The sequence below is a fragment of the Neomonachus schauinslandi genome, chromosome 16 (genome assembly GCF_002201575.2).
Source record: "Neomonachus schauinslandi chromosome 16, ASM220157v2, whole genome shotgun sequence".
In the NCBI taxonomy this organism is placed as follows: Eukaryota; Metazoa; Chordata; class Mammalia; order Carnivora; family Phocidae; genus Neomonachus; species Neomonachus schauinslandi.
The window spans coordinates 42,211,613-42,230,905 of record NC_058418.1 but is presented as its reverse complement, the minus strand read 5'-3'; the positions used below and the strand labels follow the sequence as shown (position 1 = coordinate 42,230,905).

Sequence of the window (19,293 nt, the reverse complement as noted above, 5' to 3'; positions counted from 1 at the left end):
ACCAGTCCCAACATAGTTTGTTTTTAAAATTATTATGCCCTTTTGGGGTACTTCTGTCCCCTTTCTTGCTCTTCTCTGCTGGCAGCCTCCTGTCAGTGAACCTTAGGTAGTTTAACTCACTTTTTTTTTTTTTTTGGTAAAGCTATTTATTTATTAAACTTTTTTTTTTTTTAAGATTATTTATTTATTTATTTGGGGGGGTTGGGCAGAAGAAGAGGGAGAAGCAGACTCCTGGTTGAGCAGGGAGCCCAACCTGGGGCTTGATTTCAGGACCGTGGGGTCATGACCTGAGCCAAAGGCAGATGCTTAACCAACTGAGCCACCCAGGCGCCCCCTGAGATTTTATTTTTAAGTAGTCTCTACAACCCAACATGGGGCTCAAACCCACAACTCCGAGATCAAGGGTTGCATGCTCTTCCAACTGAGCCAGCCGGGCACTCTTAACTAACTTCTAATTTGTTACTTCTAATTCCACTATGGTCTTAATCAGAAAACCAATCTGATCTGGATTGTGTATAAAGTAAACAGGAAACTGGCTCTGAGGAACTAAGAGGCTCTGCAGGTAGTTATGTGTTGAGACGGCAGCCAGACAGGCGCCACTGCTCTACAGCTAACACAGGACACCCAACTGGGAATGTCCAGTGAGGCACCAAGACCAGTCTGAAAACTCCAAGATAAGATACCAGACTAAGACGAGAGCAGGACTATAAAAACTTCCCGTTCAGAAAGAGGGTAGAGAAGGATCAAACGTGCAGAGACTGAGGGGCGCCTGGGTGGCTCAGTCGTTAAGTGTCTGCCTTCAGCTCAGGTCATGATCCTGGGGTCCTGGGATCGAGACCCGCATCAGGCTCCCTGCTCAGCGGGAGGCCTGCTTCTCCCTCTCCCACTCTCCCTGCTTGTGTTCCCTCTCTCGCTGTGTCTCTCTCTGTCAAATAAATAAATAAAAATATTTTTTAAAAAGTGTGGAGACTGAGGAGACTGAAAAGGAAGATTTCTTTGGGGAGAGCTGTTGGTGAGGGTGAATCCCATCCTCCAACCCACCAATGAGAAAAAAGACAACCCAATTTAAAAATGGGCAAAGGATCTTTTTTTTATTTGACAGAGAGAGAGATAGTGAGAGCAGGAACACAAGCAGAGGGAGTGGGAGAGGGAGAAGCAGGCTTCTGGCGGAGCAGGGAGCCCAATGCGGGGCTGGATCCCAGGACCCTGGGATCATGAACTGAGCTGAAGGCAGACGCCCAATGACTGAGCCACCCAGACGCCCCAGGCAAAGGATCTTAATAGAAATTTCTCCAAGGAAGACATGCAAATGGCCAGTAAGCACACAAGAGGCTGTTTAACATCATTAGCCATTAGGGAAATGTGAGTCAAAACCACAATAAGATACTACTTCACGCCCACCAGCAAGGCTATAATAATGGGGTGGGGGCAAGGAAAAAGGGAGGAGGTGGAGGAGGAGGGAGACAAGCAGTCTGGTAGTGGTAATGTTGGGCAGAGAGGATAAACTGGAATTTTCATACTATGCTGGTGGGAATGTAAAATGGTGCTGCCACTGTGGAAAACAGTCTGACAGTACCTCCGAAAAGTTGAACATAGTGCTACCATATGATCCAGCAAGTTCACTCCCAGCTATATACCCAAGAGAAACAAAAACGTATGTCCACACAAAAACCTGTACATGAAGGTCTATAGCAGCATTGTTCATTCACCAGAGCCAAAATGTGGAAACAACACAAATTTCCATCAACTGACAAAATGTGGTATATCCGTATAATAGAATACTACTTGGCATTAAAAGGAATGAAGTACTGCTTCATGTAACAACATGATGAATCTTAAAAAAAAAAAAATCCTGCTGGTAAAAAGTCAACTACAAAAGACCACATGTTACATGAGTCCATTTATATGAAATATCAAGAACAGGCAAATCTATAGAGACAGAAGTAGATTTATTTTTTTAAAGATTTTTTTGTTTTATTTAATTATTTGACAGAGAGAGACACACACACACAGCAGGGGGAGCGGCAGGCAGAGGGAAAGGGAGAAGGAAGCTATCCAAGGAGAAGGGAGACCGATGCAGGGCTCGATCCTAGAACCCTGGGATCATGACCTGAGCCAAAGGCAATTGCTTAACCAACTGAGCCAGCCAGGTGCCCCAGAAAGTAGATTTTAGTGGTTGCCTACAGCTAGGGGCAAAGTTGAGAGAATGGAGAGTGACAGCTAATGGGTATGGGGTCCTTTTAGGGGGACAATAATATTCTAAGATCAGATTTGTGGTGATGGTTGTACAACTCTGTGAATATAACTAAAAGCATTGAGTTGAACACTTTATTTATTTATTTATTTATTTGAGAGAGAGAGAATGAGAGACAGAGAGCACGAGAGGTAGGAGGGTCAGAGGGAGAAGCAGACTCCCTGCCGAGCAGGGAGCCCGATGCGGGACTCGATCCCGGGACTCCAGGATCATGACCTGAGCCGAAGGCAGTCGCTTAACCAACTGAGCCACCCAGGCGCCCCGAGTTGAACACTTTAAAGGCATGAAGTGTGTGGTATATGAATTATATCCCAATAAATCTGTTAAAAATAAAAGACAGAATGGGGCGCCTGGGTGGCTCAGTTGTTTAAGCGACTGCCTTCGGCTCGGGTCGTGATCCTGGAGTCCTGGGATTGAGCCCCACATCGGGCTCCCTGCTCGGCAGGGAGTCTGCTTCTCCCTCTGGCTCTCCCCCCTCTCATGCTCCCTCTGTATCATTATCTCTCTCAATAAATAAATTAAAAAACTAAATAAATAAAAGAGAGAAAAAACCAGAGCTGGAAATGTTCCCAAATGCTACTCTAAAATTAAACACCCTCTTGTACCCTCCCGCTACCCAGTGAGTTGCTGGATCAATTCAACTATCCCAGATGTTTTCCTTATTTCCTGCTTTTGAGCTGTGCTCTGTAATTTAGTATTAGCAGAAAGTTAATAAAGACAACACATCCTTTGTTGCTAAACTTTACACAGTGTTTACCATTTTCCTCCAACATACACATTTCCTCTGTTTTCCCACTGCAGCTGAGCTGCCAAAACCTTGTACGGAGAATAATTACCCCTCTGCACCCCTTCCTGGTTTTATAACAGTACCAATCTTTTGTGCATAATCAAGTGTTTACAGCAAACTAATGTTTTGCTTGCCTCTCTAGGAGGTTTTAAATTCACCAAACTGTTCACCAAATTAGGAGGGTTTTTTTTCCTCCCCCCTTTTTTGGGTAAGAATAGGAACAATGGCAGGATTCACTATTTCTGGATCTCCATTTTTTAGAGGCTAATTCACTTGCCAGAAAGAAGTTGTTGTGCTTTCTTTTTCCTTGAAAAGCAATTTTTTTGATTTCCCAGAAATACTATGAGGGGTTTTTACAAAGTTTAGTCACAATTAGTTCTACCCTTAACACTACTTTCAAGTCTTTCTGACATTCCACACCCAACCATTTAACGATTTTTCATCCTGATATTCCTTAGATGGTATGTGACTGAAGATAATCTTTCTGAAAGTTAGCTGGGCCTTGTTCTCTAACTCAGAACATTTGCTTTCTAGACTGCTCTATATAATTTCTTCTTTCTATAATCTAAAATGTCCTTGCCTATGTAGAACAGGATATAAAAACTTTCTTTTCCTAAGTCTCTAAATAAGGCATTTTAAAAAAAAACAAAAAGAGGGGCACCTGGGTGGCTCAGTCGTTAAGCGTCTGCCTTCGGCTCAGGTCATGATCCCAGGGTCCTGGGATCGAGCCCCGTATTGGGCTCCCTGCTCGGCAGGAAGCCTGCTTCTCCCTCTCACACAATACCCCCTGCTTGTGTTCCCTCTCTCACTGTGTCTTTCTCTGTCAAATAAATAAATCTTTAAAAATAACTAAATAAATAAATAAATAAAATAAAAACAGCATTATATTCACTAAGTCACCGTGTCATGTTTTATCTATAAGCTATTTAATTCTATATTTGTATGCCAGGTCAACCCTCTAAAGGGTATTCTCTCTCTTTTCTTTAATAGCAAAATTAAATGAAAGGGTAGTAAACATCTTACTTTAGTAAAAAGCTGAGTGTTTAGAGAATGAGTTTTGAATTTTTCAGCATGCATTTTATATCTACAAATTATTAATATCATACATAAAGTTTAAAACAAAACAAAACAGGGGTGCCTGGGTGGCTCAGTTGGTTAAGCGACTGCCTTCGGCTCAGGTCATGATCCTGGAGTCCCGGGATCGAGGTCCGCATCGGGCTCCCTGCTCGGCAGGGAGTCTGCTTCTCCCTCTGACCCTCCTCCCTCTCATGCTCTCTGTCTCTCATTCTCTCTCTCAAATAAATAAATAAAATCTAAAACAAAAAAAAACAAAAAAAAACGAAACAAAACAAAAGCATCGGTCTTCTTACCTGAAAGAACATAACTTAAGATTTACTCTATACCCTCATACACTGCTAGAGGGAATGTAAAATGGTATGGCCACTTTGGCAGTTCTTCAAATGGTTAAATACAGACTTACTATAAGATCTAGCAATTCTACTCAGGTTAAACACAGAGTTACCATAAGATCTAGCAACATACCCAAGAGAAATGAAAACATATGTTACACAAAGACTCCTACACAAATGTCCATAGCAGCATTAATCATAATAGCCAAAATGTAGAAACAACCCAAACATACATCAGAGGATGCATGAATTACAAAAATACAGTCTGTACCTACAACAGGATACTATTCAGCAATAAAAAGGAATGACGTCTTAGGGCACCTGGATGGCTCTGTCAGTGGAGCATGCAACTCTTGATCTAAGGGTTGTAAGTTCAAGCCCCATGTTGGGTGTAGAGATTACTTAAAAATAAAAATTTTGGGGGGGCGCCTGGGTGGCTCAGTCGTTAAGCATCTGCCTTCGGCTCAGGTCGTGATCCCGGGGTCCTGGGATCGAGCCCCGCATCGGGCTCCCTGCTCGGTGGGAAGCCTGCTTCTCCCTCTCCCACTCCCCCTGCTTGTGTTCCCTCTCTCACTGTGTCTCTGTCAAATAAATAAATAAAATCTTTTTAAAAAATTTAAAAAATAAATAAAAAAATTTTTTTTAAATCTTAAAAAAAAAAGAGGGGTGCACAGGTGGCTCAGTCAGTTAAGCATCTGCCTTTGACTCAGGTCATGATCCCAGTGTCCTGGGATCGAACCCTGCATCAGGCTCCCTGCTCCTCAGAGAGCCTGCTTTTCCCTCTCCCTCTGCCTGCCACTCTGCCTACTTGTGTTCTCTCTCTGTCAAATAAATAAATAAAATCTTAAAAAAAAAAAAAAAGAATGAAGTCCTGCTTCATACTACAATATAAACCTGAAAAACATCATGCTAAGCAAAAGAAGCCAATCACAAAATACATATTGTATAATTCCATGTACATGGAATGTCCAGAATAGGCAAATCTAGAGAAAGAGAAAGTCGATTAGTGGCTGCCTGGGGCTGGAGGGGTGAGGGGTAGGGAGAGTGGAGGGAAGTGTAGTGGAGGGCTTAGGGAGTAGTGTGAGGTTTCTTTTTGGGTAATGAAGTATCCTAAAATCAGTTGTGATGATGGCTGCACAAACCTGTGAATATAATAAAAAGCCACTGATTGGCATACTTTATTATTTATTTTTCATTTTTTTAAAGATTTATTTATTGAGAGAGAGAGAGTGCGGGGTGGGGAGGAGGGGGCAGGGGTAGAGGGAGAGGGTGAGAGAATCTCAAGCAGGCTCCCCACTGAGCACAGAGCCTGAGGCAGGACTCAATCTCACGACCCTGAGGATCCTGATGAGACAGAATCAAGAGTCAGAATGAACCAACTGAGCCACACAGGTGCCCTGATTTGCACACTTCAAATGGGTGAACTGTAAAGTATGTGAATTATATCTTATAAAGCTATTTTATTTTTATTTTTTTATTTAACTTTTAGTTAGTTAACATACAGTACAATATTGGTTTCTGGAGTAGAATTCAGTGCTTCATCACTTAGATACAACACCCAGAACTCATCACAAGTACCCTCTTTAATACCCATCACCCATCTAACCCATCTCCTACCTACCTCCTTCCATCAACCCTCAGTTTGTTCTCTATACTCTGTAACTCTTATGGTTAGAGACAAACAAACTGAGGGTTGCTGGATGGGAGGGGGGTGGGGGTAACTGGGTGATAGACATTAAGGAGGGCACATGATGTAATGAGCACTGGGTATAAGACTGATGAATCACTGACCTCTACCTCTGAAACCAATAATATATTATATGTTAATTAATGAATTTAAACTAAAAAAAAATATTTATTTTTTAAAGATTTTATTTATTTATTTGACAAAGACAGAGACAGTGAGAGCAGGAACACAACAGGGGGAGTGGGAGAGGGAGAAGCAGGCTTCCCACCAAGCAGGGAGCCTGATGTGGGGCTCCATCCCAGGATCCCGGGATCATGGCCTGAGCCGAGGGCAGACGCTTAACGACTGAGCCATCCAGGCGCCCGGAAAAAAATTTTAAAAAAGAAAGATTTACTCTACAGTCAAATGTCCATCAACTGATGAACAAATAAACAAAATGTTGTATATTCATACAATGGAATATTACTTAGCAATTAAAAGGGACAAAATATTGATATATGAAACAACCTGGATAAACCTCAGAACATTATTTTTTTTTTTAAAGATTTTTATTTATTTATTTGACAAAGAGAGACACAGTGAGAGAGGGAACACAAGCAGGGGGAGTGGGAGAGAGAGAAGCAGGCTCCCCGCAGAGAAGGGAGCCTGATGCGGGGTTCGATCCCAGGACCCTAGGATCATGACCTGAGCAGAAGGCAGACGCTTAACGACTGAGCCACCCAGGCGCCCCAACCTCAGAACATTATGCTAAGAGAGGGGCACCTGGCTGGCTCAGTTGGTAGAGCATGTGATTCTTATCTCAGGGTCATAAGTTCAAGCCCCATTTTGGGCACAGAGATTACTTAAAACAAACAAACAAACACCATTATGCTAAGAGAGAGAAACTAGCCACAAAAGATCACCTGTTGCACGGTTCCCTCCCGTGAAACAGCCACAAAAGGCAAATTCACAGAGGTAGAGAGCAAACTAGGGGTTGCCTGGGGCTGAGGGGAGGAACAAGGAGTGACTGTAAATAGGCACAGGGATCTTTGGGGGGTAATGGAAATGTCCTAAAATTATATTTTGGTGACAGTTTAACTCTACAAACTTACTAAAACTCATTGACTTGTATACTTAAAACGTTATCCTATGGTCTGTAAAGTATATCTCGATAAAACTGTTTTATAATAAAAGGTTTATTCTTAAAAAATTCTGAAGAGGCAAACAACCCCATTTTTTAAATGGGCAAAATATATGATTAGGAAATTTACAGAAGGGAAAATTATGAATGAACTAAGAACACAAAAAGATGTTCAACTCACTAGTAATAAGAGAACTGCTAATTAAAACTACAATGCATCTTCAGGTAGGAAGCAAGAGAAATGTGACCAGGGGTAGGCAGATAGAAGATTTCAACTGAATTGGTAATGTTTAATTTCTTAAGCTAAGTGGTGGGTTCATGAGTGTTTTACTACTAATTTTTTTTTGTATGTTTAAATTAGTTCATAAAAAGCTAAACATTTACTCTAAAATGTTTAATTTACTGCTACAGAAATGGGAAATGTAGAATTTTAAAATAATGAATAATTCACATGCCATAAAATGCACTCTTAAAATGTACAACTAAGTGGCTTTTTGTATATTCACAAGGTTGTATAACAATCACCACTGTCTAATTCCAGAACGTTTTCCTTACGTCAAAAAGAAACCAGCGGGAAGCCTGCTTCTCCCCTCTCCCACTCCCCCTGCCAGTGTTCCCTCTCTTGCTGTGTCTCTCTCTGTCAAATAATCAAAATCTTTAAAAAAAATTTTTTTTAATTGTTATTTTTAAATGTTTGTCTGTGTTGTGGCATGTGTCCATACTTCATTCTTTTTTATGGCTAAAAAATATTTCATTATATGGATATATCACATTTGCTTATCCATTTATGGGTTGATAGACATCTGGGCTGTTCCGTTTTGGCTATTATGAATAATGCTGCAATGAACATCTGTGCACAGGTTTGTGTCTGAACATGTTTTTATTTCTCTTGGGTATATACCTGAGTGGAATTATGGGGTCATATAATAATAACTCCATGTTTAACTTTTTGAGGAACTGCCAAACTATTTTCCAGAGCAGATGTACCTTTTTACATGGAATATAATTTTGAAAGCTGTTTACTAGTGTGGATATTTTTAATAGTAAAATACTATTATGAATTTATTGAAATAAACTTTAAAGAAGAATATTTACCCCAGCTCCATCTGGCCCTCACACAGTGGATTTCATTTTTTGTCTAAAAATATATGTTTCATATATATTTATAAGACTGCAATCATAGAGAATATATATTTTTTTCCATTTTCAGTAATATATTTAGGTAGTCATTTGCAAGATTCATTTATTCAGACTTCTTATGATGGTGATTACTATCAAAAGATATAAAGTAGATTCAATACTATACAGTTTTGGAAACCTACAGCATTGCAAAAGTCACTGTTAGTTTCTTCAAAAGATATGCTTTCATCAATGGTATGTGCTACTTAGAGAATCTAAACTATTTAACATTCAGAGTAAATGATGAAATTGACAGTTTCAAAATGTATCAGTTTTTTTACTAACAGCTTAGTTTCCAGTTTTCAGAGTGAAAAAATATTGATCATTTGGAATTCAAAATTAGTCATTTCAATTCTTGAAGTACCAATTAAAAAGGCAAAACTCTTTTAAAAGACTAAGTATAAATATTAGCTAAAAACATTAGTGACTCAAATTACCAACCTTAAATACATCCTCAATACACATAGTAAGTTCTTCTTCTGTCACCAAAATGATCCCTGGCACCATGTCACTCTCTGGAATCTCTAAAGAACAAAAAAACAAAATTACCCATACTCATTGCCTCACTGAATAGGGACTCGGGACTTGAGAAAGAAAATTTTACTAGAAAGATAGTTCTTAAGTAACAGCTAAAATTAGAGATTTGGCACGGTTACTAATGTACAACATCAAATACAATATTTCATGAAATCTATGATGTCAATAAGATTATAAACATTCATTATTGTTTTATGTATCACTAAAAAGGAAAAAAACAAGTAACCTATGAAACATTATGACTTAAAATTTTACTTGTAAACTTAATGAATAGAAAAATTGGGGATTCGCGGCACCTGGGTGGCTCAGTTGGTTAAGCAACTGCCTTCAGCTCAGGTCATGATCCTGGAGTCCCAGGATGGAGTCCCACTTCAGGCTCCCTGCTCGGCGGGGAGTCTGCTTCTCCCTCTAACCCTCCCCCCTCTCGTGCTCCTCTCATTCTCTCTCTCTCAAATAAATAAATAAAATCTTAAAAAATTGCGATTAGATTGAATGAAAATGACAGTCAATGGTTATACCGAGGTGACTAATACAAAGGAATTTATAAAACTTTTCTCTACAGATGTGATTGAAAATTTCCCTTTAAAAAGTTTTAGGGGCACCTGGGTGGCTCAGTCGTTAAGCGTCTGCCTTCGGCTCAGGTCATGATCCCAGGGTCCTGGGATCGAGCCCCACATCGGGCTCCCTGCTCTACAGGAAGCCTGCTTCTCCCTCTCCCACTCCCCCTGCTTGTGTTCCCTCTCTCGCCGTGTCTCTCTCTGTCAAATAAATAAATAAAATCTTTAAAAAAAAAAAAAAGTTTTAAAATAGGGCACCTGGCTGGCTCAGTTGGTGGAGCATCAGACTCTTTTTTTTTTTTTTTTAAAGATTTTATTTATTTATTTGACAGAGAGAGACACGGCGACAGAGGGAACACAAGCAGAGGGAGTGGGGGAGGGAGAAGCAGGCTTCCCGCGGAGCAGGGAGCCCGATGCTGGGCTCGATCCCAGGACCCTGGGATCATGACCTGAGCGGAAGGCAGATGCTTAACGACTGAGCCACCCAGGCGCCCCGAGCATCAGACTCTTGATCTCAGGGTTGTGAGTTTGAGCCCCACGTCGGGTGTACAGATTACTTAAAAATAAAATCTTTTTTTTTAAAGATTTTATTTTATTTGACAGAGAGAGAGAGCACAAGCAGGGGAAGCAGCAGAGGGAGAAGGAGAAGCAGGCTCCCCACTGAGCAGGGAGCCCAACATGGGGCTCGATCCCAGGACCCTGGGATCATGACCTGAGCGGAAGGCAGATGCTTAACCTACTGAGCCACCCAGGGCACCCCTTAAAAATAAAATCTTAAAACAAAATTTTTTAAATAGAGTTTCTAAGAAAGTATTAAAAGAGGGGAGGTGGGTAAGGGAAAGGGTGAAACAGGTGATGGGGATTAAAGAATACATTTATCATGATGAGCACTGAGTAACGTACAGAATTGTTCAATCACTACATTGTACACCCGAAACTAATTTAACACTGTATGTTAGCTATACTGGAATGAAGCTTTAAAAACTTAATTAAAAAAAGTATTGAGAGTTCTTTTAGATTTACTTAGACAAACAGTTTTAATATGTATCATTCCTTATATAAGCTATATAATTAGGATAAACTGAATAAGGGATTCTTGAAACTTCACATTAAGAGTCCAACTCTTCTGAAACATTTCAATGCCATTACTGATACCCGTATTTTGCCATAATATATTGTCTTCTGTGCCACCAAGGGTGCAGGTGATGTGACATTTCTTAAAAGTTTGCCACTCTACTACTGTCTTCATGATTTTTTTCTAAGTTGCTGACGCCCGTTCTACAAGTTTTAATGCTCATTTGCAGGCACAAGCAATGCCATGATTGCTATCTGGCCAAAAATAATTGTGAGATGCATCCTGATACCAGAGTTGTTAAAATGTGAAAAATATTTCCAAAATTAAAGTTTTTTATGTGAAAAGCATGTGTATCTTAGAATTGATAAAATATGGGAATTCATCATACTCGCCACATAGTCTTAAAAATATGACACAAGGGGCGCCTGGGTGGCTCAGATGGTTAAGCGACTGCCTTCGGCTCAGGTCATGATCCCAGGGTCCTGGGATCAAGCCCCACATCGGGCTCCTGGCTCAGCGGGGAGCCTGCTTCTCCCTCTGCCTCTGCCTCTCCCCCTGTTCATGCTCTCTATCTCTGTGCCTCAAATGAATAAACAAAATCTCTAAAAAAAAATGATACAATATAAAAAACAAAATAAGAAAGCTTATTATTTTAGATTTTTTTTCCAGTCGCAACGATGGGGCTATCTATCTAAAACCAGTGAGACTATTGGGGCGCCTGGGTGGCTCAGTCGTTGGGCGTCTGCCTTCGGCTCAGGTCATGATCCCGGGGTCCTGGGATCGAGCTCCACATCGGGCTCCCTGCTCAGCGGAAGGCCTGCTTCTCCCTCTCCCACTCCCCCTGCTTGTGCTCCCTCTCTCACTATCTCTCTGTCAAATAAATAGATAAAATCTTTGAAAAAAAAATAAAAATAAAAATAAAAAAATAAAACCAGTCAGATTATTATATAGTCCTTTTTGTTATCCATAGCTTGTTGATGCAAAACATGTAGCTGGTGTTACAAATATAACCTAACGCATTAAGAAATGCCTGGCAAACAGATGTCCAATAAATATTTGTAAAATGAATGAACAAGGTCTAGGAAAAAAATAATTAATCCACAAATGGACTGAATCTAGGCCTCCCAAGAATAGTGCTCTTAGACCAGGACTCAAACTTGAGCCCACATTTGAATTACCCAGAGGGTCTGTTAAAACAGAGATTACTGGGACAAGAGAATAAACAGATTAGTAGTGAGGTATAGTCTTAGTACATGAAATTAGATATATAAGAATTGCTACACCCTAATGCTGAAGGCCAACAGAAATAATATTTCAGGGGTGGCTGACTGGCTCAGGGGGTAGAGCATGACTCTTGATCTCGGAGCTGTGAGTTCAAGGCCCAGGTTGGGTGTTGAGATGACTTAAAAATCTTTAAAAAGAAAGGAAATAAGACTTCATTTCTTGAGCCATTTTTTGAAGAACATACTGATTCTAGACTAGATTTCTATGAAATATATAAAGGAATTTTAATTACTTACTCAAATATCATGTTTAGTTTGGACCCAACCACAGACACCAAAAAATATATATAAATAAAATAAATACACACAAACACACACACACACACGTATGATGTTTATCATATCTGAATAATCACAAATTTTAGTTCACCAGGCTCAGTTTGGTGAAGTTTTACCATGCACCAGAATTAGACTTTCTTGGGGCACCTGCGTGGCTCAGTGGGTTAAACATCCAACTCTTGACCTCAGCTCAGGTCTTGATCTCAGGGTTGTGAGTTCAAGACCCTGGACTGGGCTCTACACTGGGTGTGGAAACTACTTAAGAAAAAAAAATTAGGCTTTCTCTCTCCCTGGCCACCACCCCACCACCACACGTGCCCAGAAAAATTTATACTACAAATAACTTTTTGAAAAAGTCTACACAGAACTAAATTTGATTTGACCATAACATCAAACTTCTTCTTCATTTATAACCTTAGGAACTACTACCTAGAAAGGTTTTTTTTAAAGGAACAATGCTGAAATAATACTCTGTATCCAAACATTAAGTACAGTAAAGTATGGGGGGAAAAAACTCAGCGAAGTATGAAAACATACTAAAGGAGGTGGTAAAACGTCAATTTTCTAAGACATTAAAACAGAATAAAACCCACCAAATATGGGAAAATCTGAGCATCAAAATGAATGACAGGAATGTCTGGTAACCCAATGAATAAAAAAGAATCTCTTAATCTATTTTTTTAAATACGGAACACTATATGAATTTGCATCTCATCTTTGCACAGGGCCATGCTAATTTTCTCTGTATCATTCCAATTTTAGTACATGTGCTGCCGAAGTGAGCACTCTCTGAATCTTTCTGATACTTAAATAATTAGTTTTTTAAAATGAGGTGGGGCACCTGGCTGGCTCAGTCAGTAGAACATGCCACTGTTGACCTTGGGGTCGTGAGCTATAGCCCGATGCTGGTGGGCTAGCTTGTACTTAAAATTTTTTTTTAAATCTTAAAAAAAAGGTGGGGGAGGGATGAGGCAAGGAGAAAAAAAAGCTCTGCTTTATAGAAGAATACCAGCCTAGATTGCCTGGGTGCCTCAGTTGGTTAAGTGACTGCCTTCGGCTCAGGTCTTGATCCTGGAGTCCCAGGATCGAGTCCCACACTGGGCTCCCTGCTCAGCAGGGAGTCTGCTTCTCCCTCTGACCCTCCCCCCTGTCATGCTCTCTCTCTCATTCTCTCTCTCAAATAAATAAAATAAACAAATCTTAAAAAAAAAAAAGAAAGAATGGCAGCCTAGCAAATTAGAAATAAGAGAAATAGAAAGCCACCATTTTACTGGCAAGAATCATTAACGGTTACCAACCACAGTATGAAAGACTATCAGGAAACAGAATACGTATAGTCTCAGACTATCATCCCATAGATTACTTACTAATTACAATTAAGGTATTTTAATGGAGAAATATGGCTACTAATGAAATGACCAAATTTAACATCATTAACAATAGGATAAACTGATAACATGTGGCCCCTAATCTGATGGAAACTGAGAAAAAATAACCTTCATCCTATGCAGTACTGCTGCTGAAATGTTTAATCTGGATCTAATCATGAGGAAATAATTAGACATACAAATTACAGAACATTTTATAACCAAGGCTCTTCAAAAATACTGTGAGGATAGATGCCGTCCCTCCTCAGCGTGGCCTGAGCGCCTGGCCGGACCCCAGCCACGGGGTGCCGCTACAGAGACGAGGATTTGAACCAGGACCAAGAAGCTGCTGCTGGACCCTAGCGGCCTACCTACCAAAGGCCTCAGTGGAGCTGAGCCCAACCACCACAGCCTGCCTTGCGGCTCACACAGATGAGCAGGCCCTGCTCTCCCCAACCCTTGCTGAGACAGCCAGCAACATCATCCAAGTGTCTGCTGCAGCCTCCCAGGGCACGGAGCTGCATGAGCACACGGACCCAGCAAGGCAGGAGAGCACCCACTTGGCTGTGCGGAGCACCAGGCTGAGCCGCCGCTGCCATCGCTCACCTGCCAGCCCCACCATGTGCAGGCCAGTGAGCCCCTCCCCTTCTCCGACTTGCAGCAGGTCTCCAGGACAGCTGCTTAGGCCTCCAGGGCACTTCCTCAGATTGGAGCGGATGTAAGAGGAGCTGGTTGCACAGTTTGGGATCCGTAAAGACAGAGATCCCGGGACAGCTCTTCTCTCTTCACCCATACTCCACCCTGCCTCTCCTAGCCCCCAGCCTCACTATGGCTCACACAGTACCCTAACCTGCTACTAATCACAGAAAAGAATGTGGAGGAGGAGAAAGGTGAGGCTGGGAGCAAGTAAGGACAGAGCAAGGGAAGGCAGAGCCACTTGGGACTGACCTTCACAGCCCTCATCAGGGATGGGGGTAGTCAAAAGGTTAGGGCCTAATAGGTCTTCAATGTCGCTGGGAAGGTGGAGGTACCACTGTGAGGGTGATCCCTAGGGAACCTATGGGGGCCCCTTCCCACCCTTTCTCTTGGCCTCACTCCTGGCCCCCTCTCCCAGCCTTGGTGCTCACATGCATCTCACTAGGGTTTGTGACTGCATCTGGATGAGCTTGAATTCAAATGAATTGAGTTTGTATTTCCAGCACCCTGGGTTTTTAAATGTTTGGGGTTTAGGGGTTTTGTTTTGATTTGTCACCCTTGATAAAGGAAATGTATTCACCTGGAAAAAAAATTTGTCATGGTGAAAAACAAAAGACTAGGGAACTATTCTACCTTAATGCAAACTAAAAAGATGTAACAAGTAAATGAAATGCATGATTCTTGACTGGATTCTAGATTTAAAAAAATTAGCTACAGAGGAAATTCTTGAGACACTCAGAAATTTGAATCAAGTCTGTATATTATTTTTTTAACTTTATGTATTTTTAAGTAATCTCTATGCTCAACATGGGACTCAAAATCATGACCCCGGGCGCCGGGTGGCTCAGTCGTTAAGCGTCTGCCTTCGGCTCAGGTCATGATCCCAGGGTCCTGGGATCGAGTCCCACATCGGGCTCCCTGCTCAGCAGGAAGCCTGCTTCTCCCTCTCCCACTCCCCCTGCTTGTGTTCCTGCTCTCGCTCTGTCAAATAAATAAATAAAATCTTTAAAAAAAAAATCATGACCCCAAGATCAAGAGTTGCGTGCTCTTCCGACTGAGCCAGTCAGGCACCCCAAATCAAGTCTGTATATTAGATGATGTCTGCAACTAACTCTCAAGTGCTTCAGAAAAAAATGTACATGCATAAAAAGAGAAAGATAAAACGAATATGGCCAAAATGGTCAATCCAGGTAAAGTGTATAGGGGTGGTTCAATGTACCCTTCTTGGAACTTTTGTGAGGTGGATTTTTCAAAATAAAAAGTTGGGGACAAAAGAAAACAAAACTAAAGTCACTGAAATACAACAGACTTAAGTCATTTAAATCTGAAACACTGAGGAAGATCCTTGAGAAGGACACCCAACCACCAGACTTCCTTCTTTACCTGCTGTATTTAAACATCGATGGAGAGGAGCTAGAACAGGCTGAAGCAAATACTTTAAAGCCAATTGTGGGTGTTCTCTTGACATTGTTATAAAGGTACTGGTGGCAACTCTTTGAAACTGCCGCGCTGTCAATTTATCTTGAAAGTGAAAAAAATCTAGAATCTACGAGAAAAAGTACATGAGGTAAATATAAGACTCTTTGTAAGGAGCATTACATTAACTAGAAAAAGCACTAATGTCTTTAGACCAAAAAATAAGCTTACTGCAATAATACTGATTCAAGAGATTTTTTTTTTACATTTAATAACCCAGTATCAGAGGGTTTGAGAACCAAGCTATGCTTTTATCAAATAATGCTATCAAATTTATAAAATACATGTTCATCGTAGAAAATTTGCAAAAGAAAGTTTTAAGAAGAAAAATCATCCCAAGTCATTTTTGGTATATTTTTTCCTATCTATTTCTGTTTAATTTTTTCTTTTTAATTGAGACCACACTTAATATTCAGTTTTACATACTGCTGAAATCTGCTCATATTGTTATAAATTCCTCAAAAATATTATATTTAAGATGCATGTAAGAACTTATTAAATCATTTCCTAATATCCAGACATTCAGTTTTCTCTCAAAATTTTGCTATGATAGGGGGGTGGGGGGGATGGGTTAGCCTGGTGATGGGTATTAAAGAGGGCACGTTCTGCATGAAGCACTGGGTGTTATACGCAAACAATGAATCATGGAACACTACATCAAAAACTAATGATGTAATGTATGGTGATTAACATAATAAAAAAATTTTTGCTATTATAGCATACCTGAAACTAATATAACACATTATGTTAACTACAGTGGAATTAAAATTAAAAACTTAAGGGCGCCTGGGTGGCTCAGTCAGTTAAGCGTCTGCCTTCGGCTCAGGTCATGATGCCAGGGTCCTGGGATTAAGCCCCGCACTGGGCTCCTTACTCAGCAGGGAGCCTGCTTCTTGAGACTCTACCCCTCCCCCATGCTTGTGCACACTCTTTCTTGCTGTCATTCTCAAATAAATAAATAAAATCTTTTAAAAATATATTTTAAAAAAATTAAGAACTTAAAAAATTGCTATTATAAATAGCGCTACCAAATGAAATTTCTGAATCAAGGCATATAAATATATTTAGGGTCTGAAGAACCTGTCATGCCTGAACTATCCCACAAAGGAATCTATTTTATTCTCAAAGATAAATATAGTTCTCCAGTGCCTATGAGTGGTATACCCTAGTATAAGCAGTCAATAGAAAACTGCATTTCTAGGGACACCTGGGTAGCTCAGTTGGTTAAGCTTCTGCCTTTGGCTCAGGTCATGACCCCAGGGTCCTGGGATCGAGTCCCGCCTCGGGCTCCTTGCTCAGCAGAGAGACTGCTTGAAAGATTCTCTCCCTCCCCTCTGCCGCACCCTCTGCTTATGCATGCGCTCTCTCTCAAATAAATAAATAAAATCTTAAAAAAAAAAATTCTCTCTCTCCCTCTGCCCCTACTCCACTCTCTCCCTCTCTTAAAAAAAAAAAATTATAGGTATTAACTGCAGCATGATTTGAAGCAGCAAAATAATGGAAACAGCTGTTTAAATAAGTTATGGTACATTAATATGGTGAAATACCCACGTACCCATGAAAAGAACGAGGCAACTCTTTATAAAATGACTCTATATGAAATGATCTCCAAGGTACATTGTTAAGTTAAAAAAGCAAAATGAAAAACAGTGTAGCATATTATCACTTAGATAAAAATTAGAATATATAAACAGATACATACACATATAATTGGATATACATTAATACACAGAATATCACTAGAAAATAAACAAGGAATTGGTAACAGTGACTACTTCTGAGAAACCAGAAAACAGAGATGAGAGGAAGACTTTTTTTTTTTTTTTTTAAAGATTCTATTTATTTGTCAGAGAGAGAGAAAGAGCACATAAGCAGGGGGAGAAGCAGGCAGAGAGAGAAGCAGGCTCCCCGCCGAACAAGGAGCTAGATGCAGAACTTGATCCCAGGACCCCGGGATCATGACCTGAGCTGAAGGCAAATGCTTAACCAAGTGAGCCACCCAGGCATCCTGAGGAAGATTTATTTTTGCTTACTCTTCTGTGCTTTTTAAATTGTATACCATGTGGGCGCCTGGGTGGCTCAGTTGGTTAAGCGACTGCCTTCGGCTCAGGTCATGATCCTGGAGTCCCGGGATCGAGTCCCGCATCGGGCTCCCTGCTCAGCAGGGAGTCTGCTTCTCCCTCTGACCCTCCTCCCTCTCGTGCTCTCTCTCATTCTCTCTCTTGCAAAAAAAAAAAAAAAAAATTGTATACCATGTTAATTTACTTTGTTTATTTAATACCTTTTGTTTTTTTAACTAATTAAAAACACACAGAAAAGATAATGAACAAGATGAAATTTTAGTTTCACATTTCAGCTCCGAGAGCAAGCGGGACCACTCATTTGACAATGGGGAGGCGTTCTCAAACCCAACAATTAGGCGGGTCTCATACACAGGTGTTTATTCACTCATTAACAAGGCCCCTCACTGAACAATAAACTTAAATATTATGTTGCTTTTACCTCCCCATTAGAGAAACATTAAAGTCTCCTTTCTGTGAATAAGCAGATAATCCTCACACAGTGAAAAGAAACAAAGTTGTTTACCTGGGGGCAGATATCCCTGTAGTAATCCTCTGGTGAAAGAGACTGCTGGGGACAAGAGGCCAGAATCTTGGCAATCAGGTCACACTTCTTCCAGTCAGCAGCCGCTGCCTCGGCGTCACTCCCACCAGCCGCCCCAGCTGTCAGCGATGGACAGAGATGTGAAAAACTCATACCAGTTACCCCATATGATCCTTAAAATTTCGGCAAAAAAGTGTTTTTTCACTACTGGTAATTATTTATTTCTCTTATAAGATAATCAACCCCTCTGCAATTTCCATGCTGGTTTCTGGGAAGTTTGGAGGAAAAAGGAGCACTTAATCATTGTAATGTTATTATCAACGTAAGTTTAATAAGTTGGGGGGAGTGGGATGATACAAATGTTTTGGAATTATATTTTGGTGATGGTTGTACAACTTTGTGAATATACTAAAAACCACTGACCTGTACTCTTTTAAAAAGTGGATTTATGGTATGTGAGTAATACCTCAATAAAAAAAGTTACAAGGCATGCAAAGAAGCAAGAAAGTATGACCCATAACCCTGAGGAAAAATCATAGAAACGGACCCATTAAAACAGACACAACAAAATTCGGAAACAAGGACACTAAAACAGTTTTACAAATTTATTCCTTATTTTCGAGAAGGTAAAGAATGATCATGATGAGAGAAATGGAAGATATAAAAAAGACCAATATGGAACCTCTATTAATGAAAAAGAAAATATCTGTGGGAGGCCTGGGTGGCTGTCAGTTAAGCGTCTGTCTTTGGCTCAGGTCATGATCCCAGGGTCCTGGAGTCGAGCCCTGCATCAGGTTCCCGGCCCAGTGGGGAGTGTGCTTCTCCCTCTCACTTTGCCCACCCCCCAATTGTGTGCTCTCTCTCTCTCAAATAAATAAAATCTTAGGGCGCCTGGGTGGCTCAGTCGTTGAGCGTCTGCCTTCAGCTCAGGTCATGATCCCAGGGTCCTTTGATCGAGCCCCACATCGGGCTCCCTGCTCAGC

At 40.7% G+C, this 19,293-nt stretch overlaps 1 protein-coding gene and 1 non-coding gene across 2 annotated transcripts in view; both read right to left on the bottom strand.

The window, feature by feature from the left end:
* TANGO6 (transport and golgi organization 6 homolog) overlaps positions 1 to 19,293 on the bottom strand; it is a 193,413-nt gene that overhangs the window by 152,211 nt on the left and 21,909 nt on the right. The window contains exons 5-7 of the mRNA XM_021705558.1: positions 18,293 to 18,429; positions 15,614 to 15,776; positions 8,878 to 8,960 (exon numbers count right to left, since the gene is read on the bottom strand). Coding sequence (XP_021561233.1) covers positions 8,878 to 8,960; positions 15,614 to 15,776; positions 18,293 to 18,429 — 383 coding nt within the window. The remainder of the gene's footprint in view (positions 1 to 8,877; positions 8,961 to 15,613; positions 15,777 to 18,292; positions 18,430 to 19,293) is intronic.
* On the bottom strand, positions 12,848 to 12,953 carry LOC123323347. Its single transcript, XR_006539350.1, has one exon. It is a non-coding gene; the product is annotated as a U6 spliceosomal RNA (small nuclear RNA).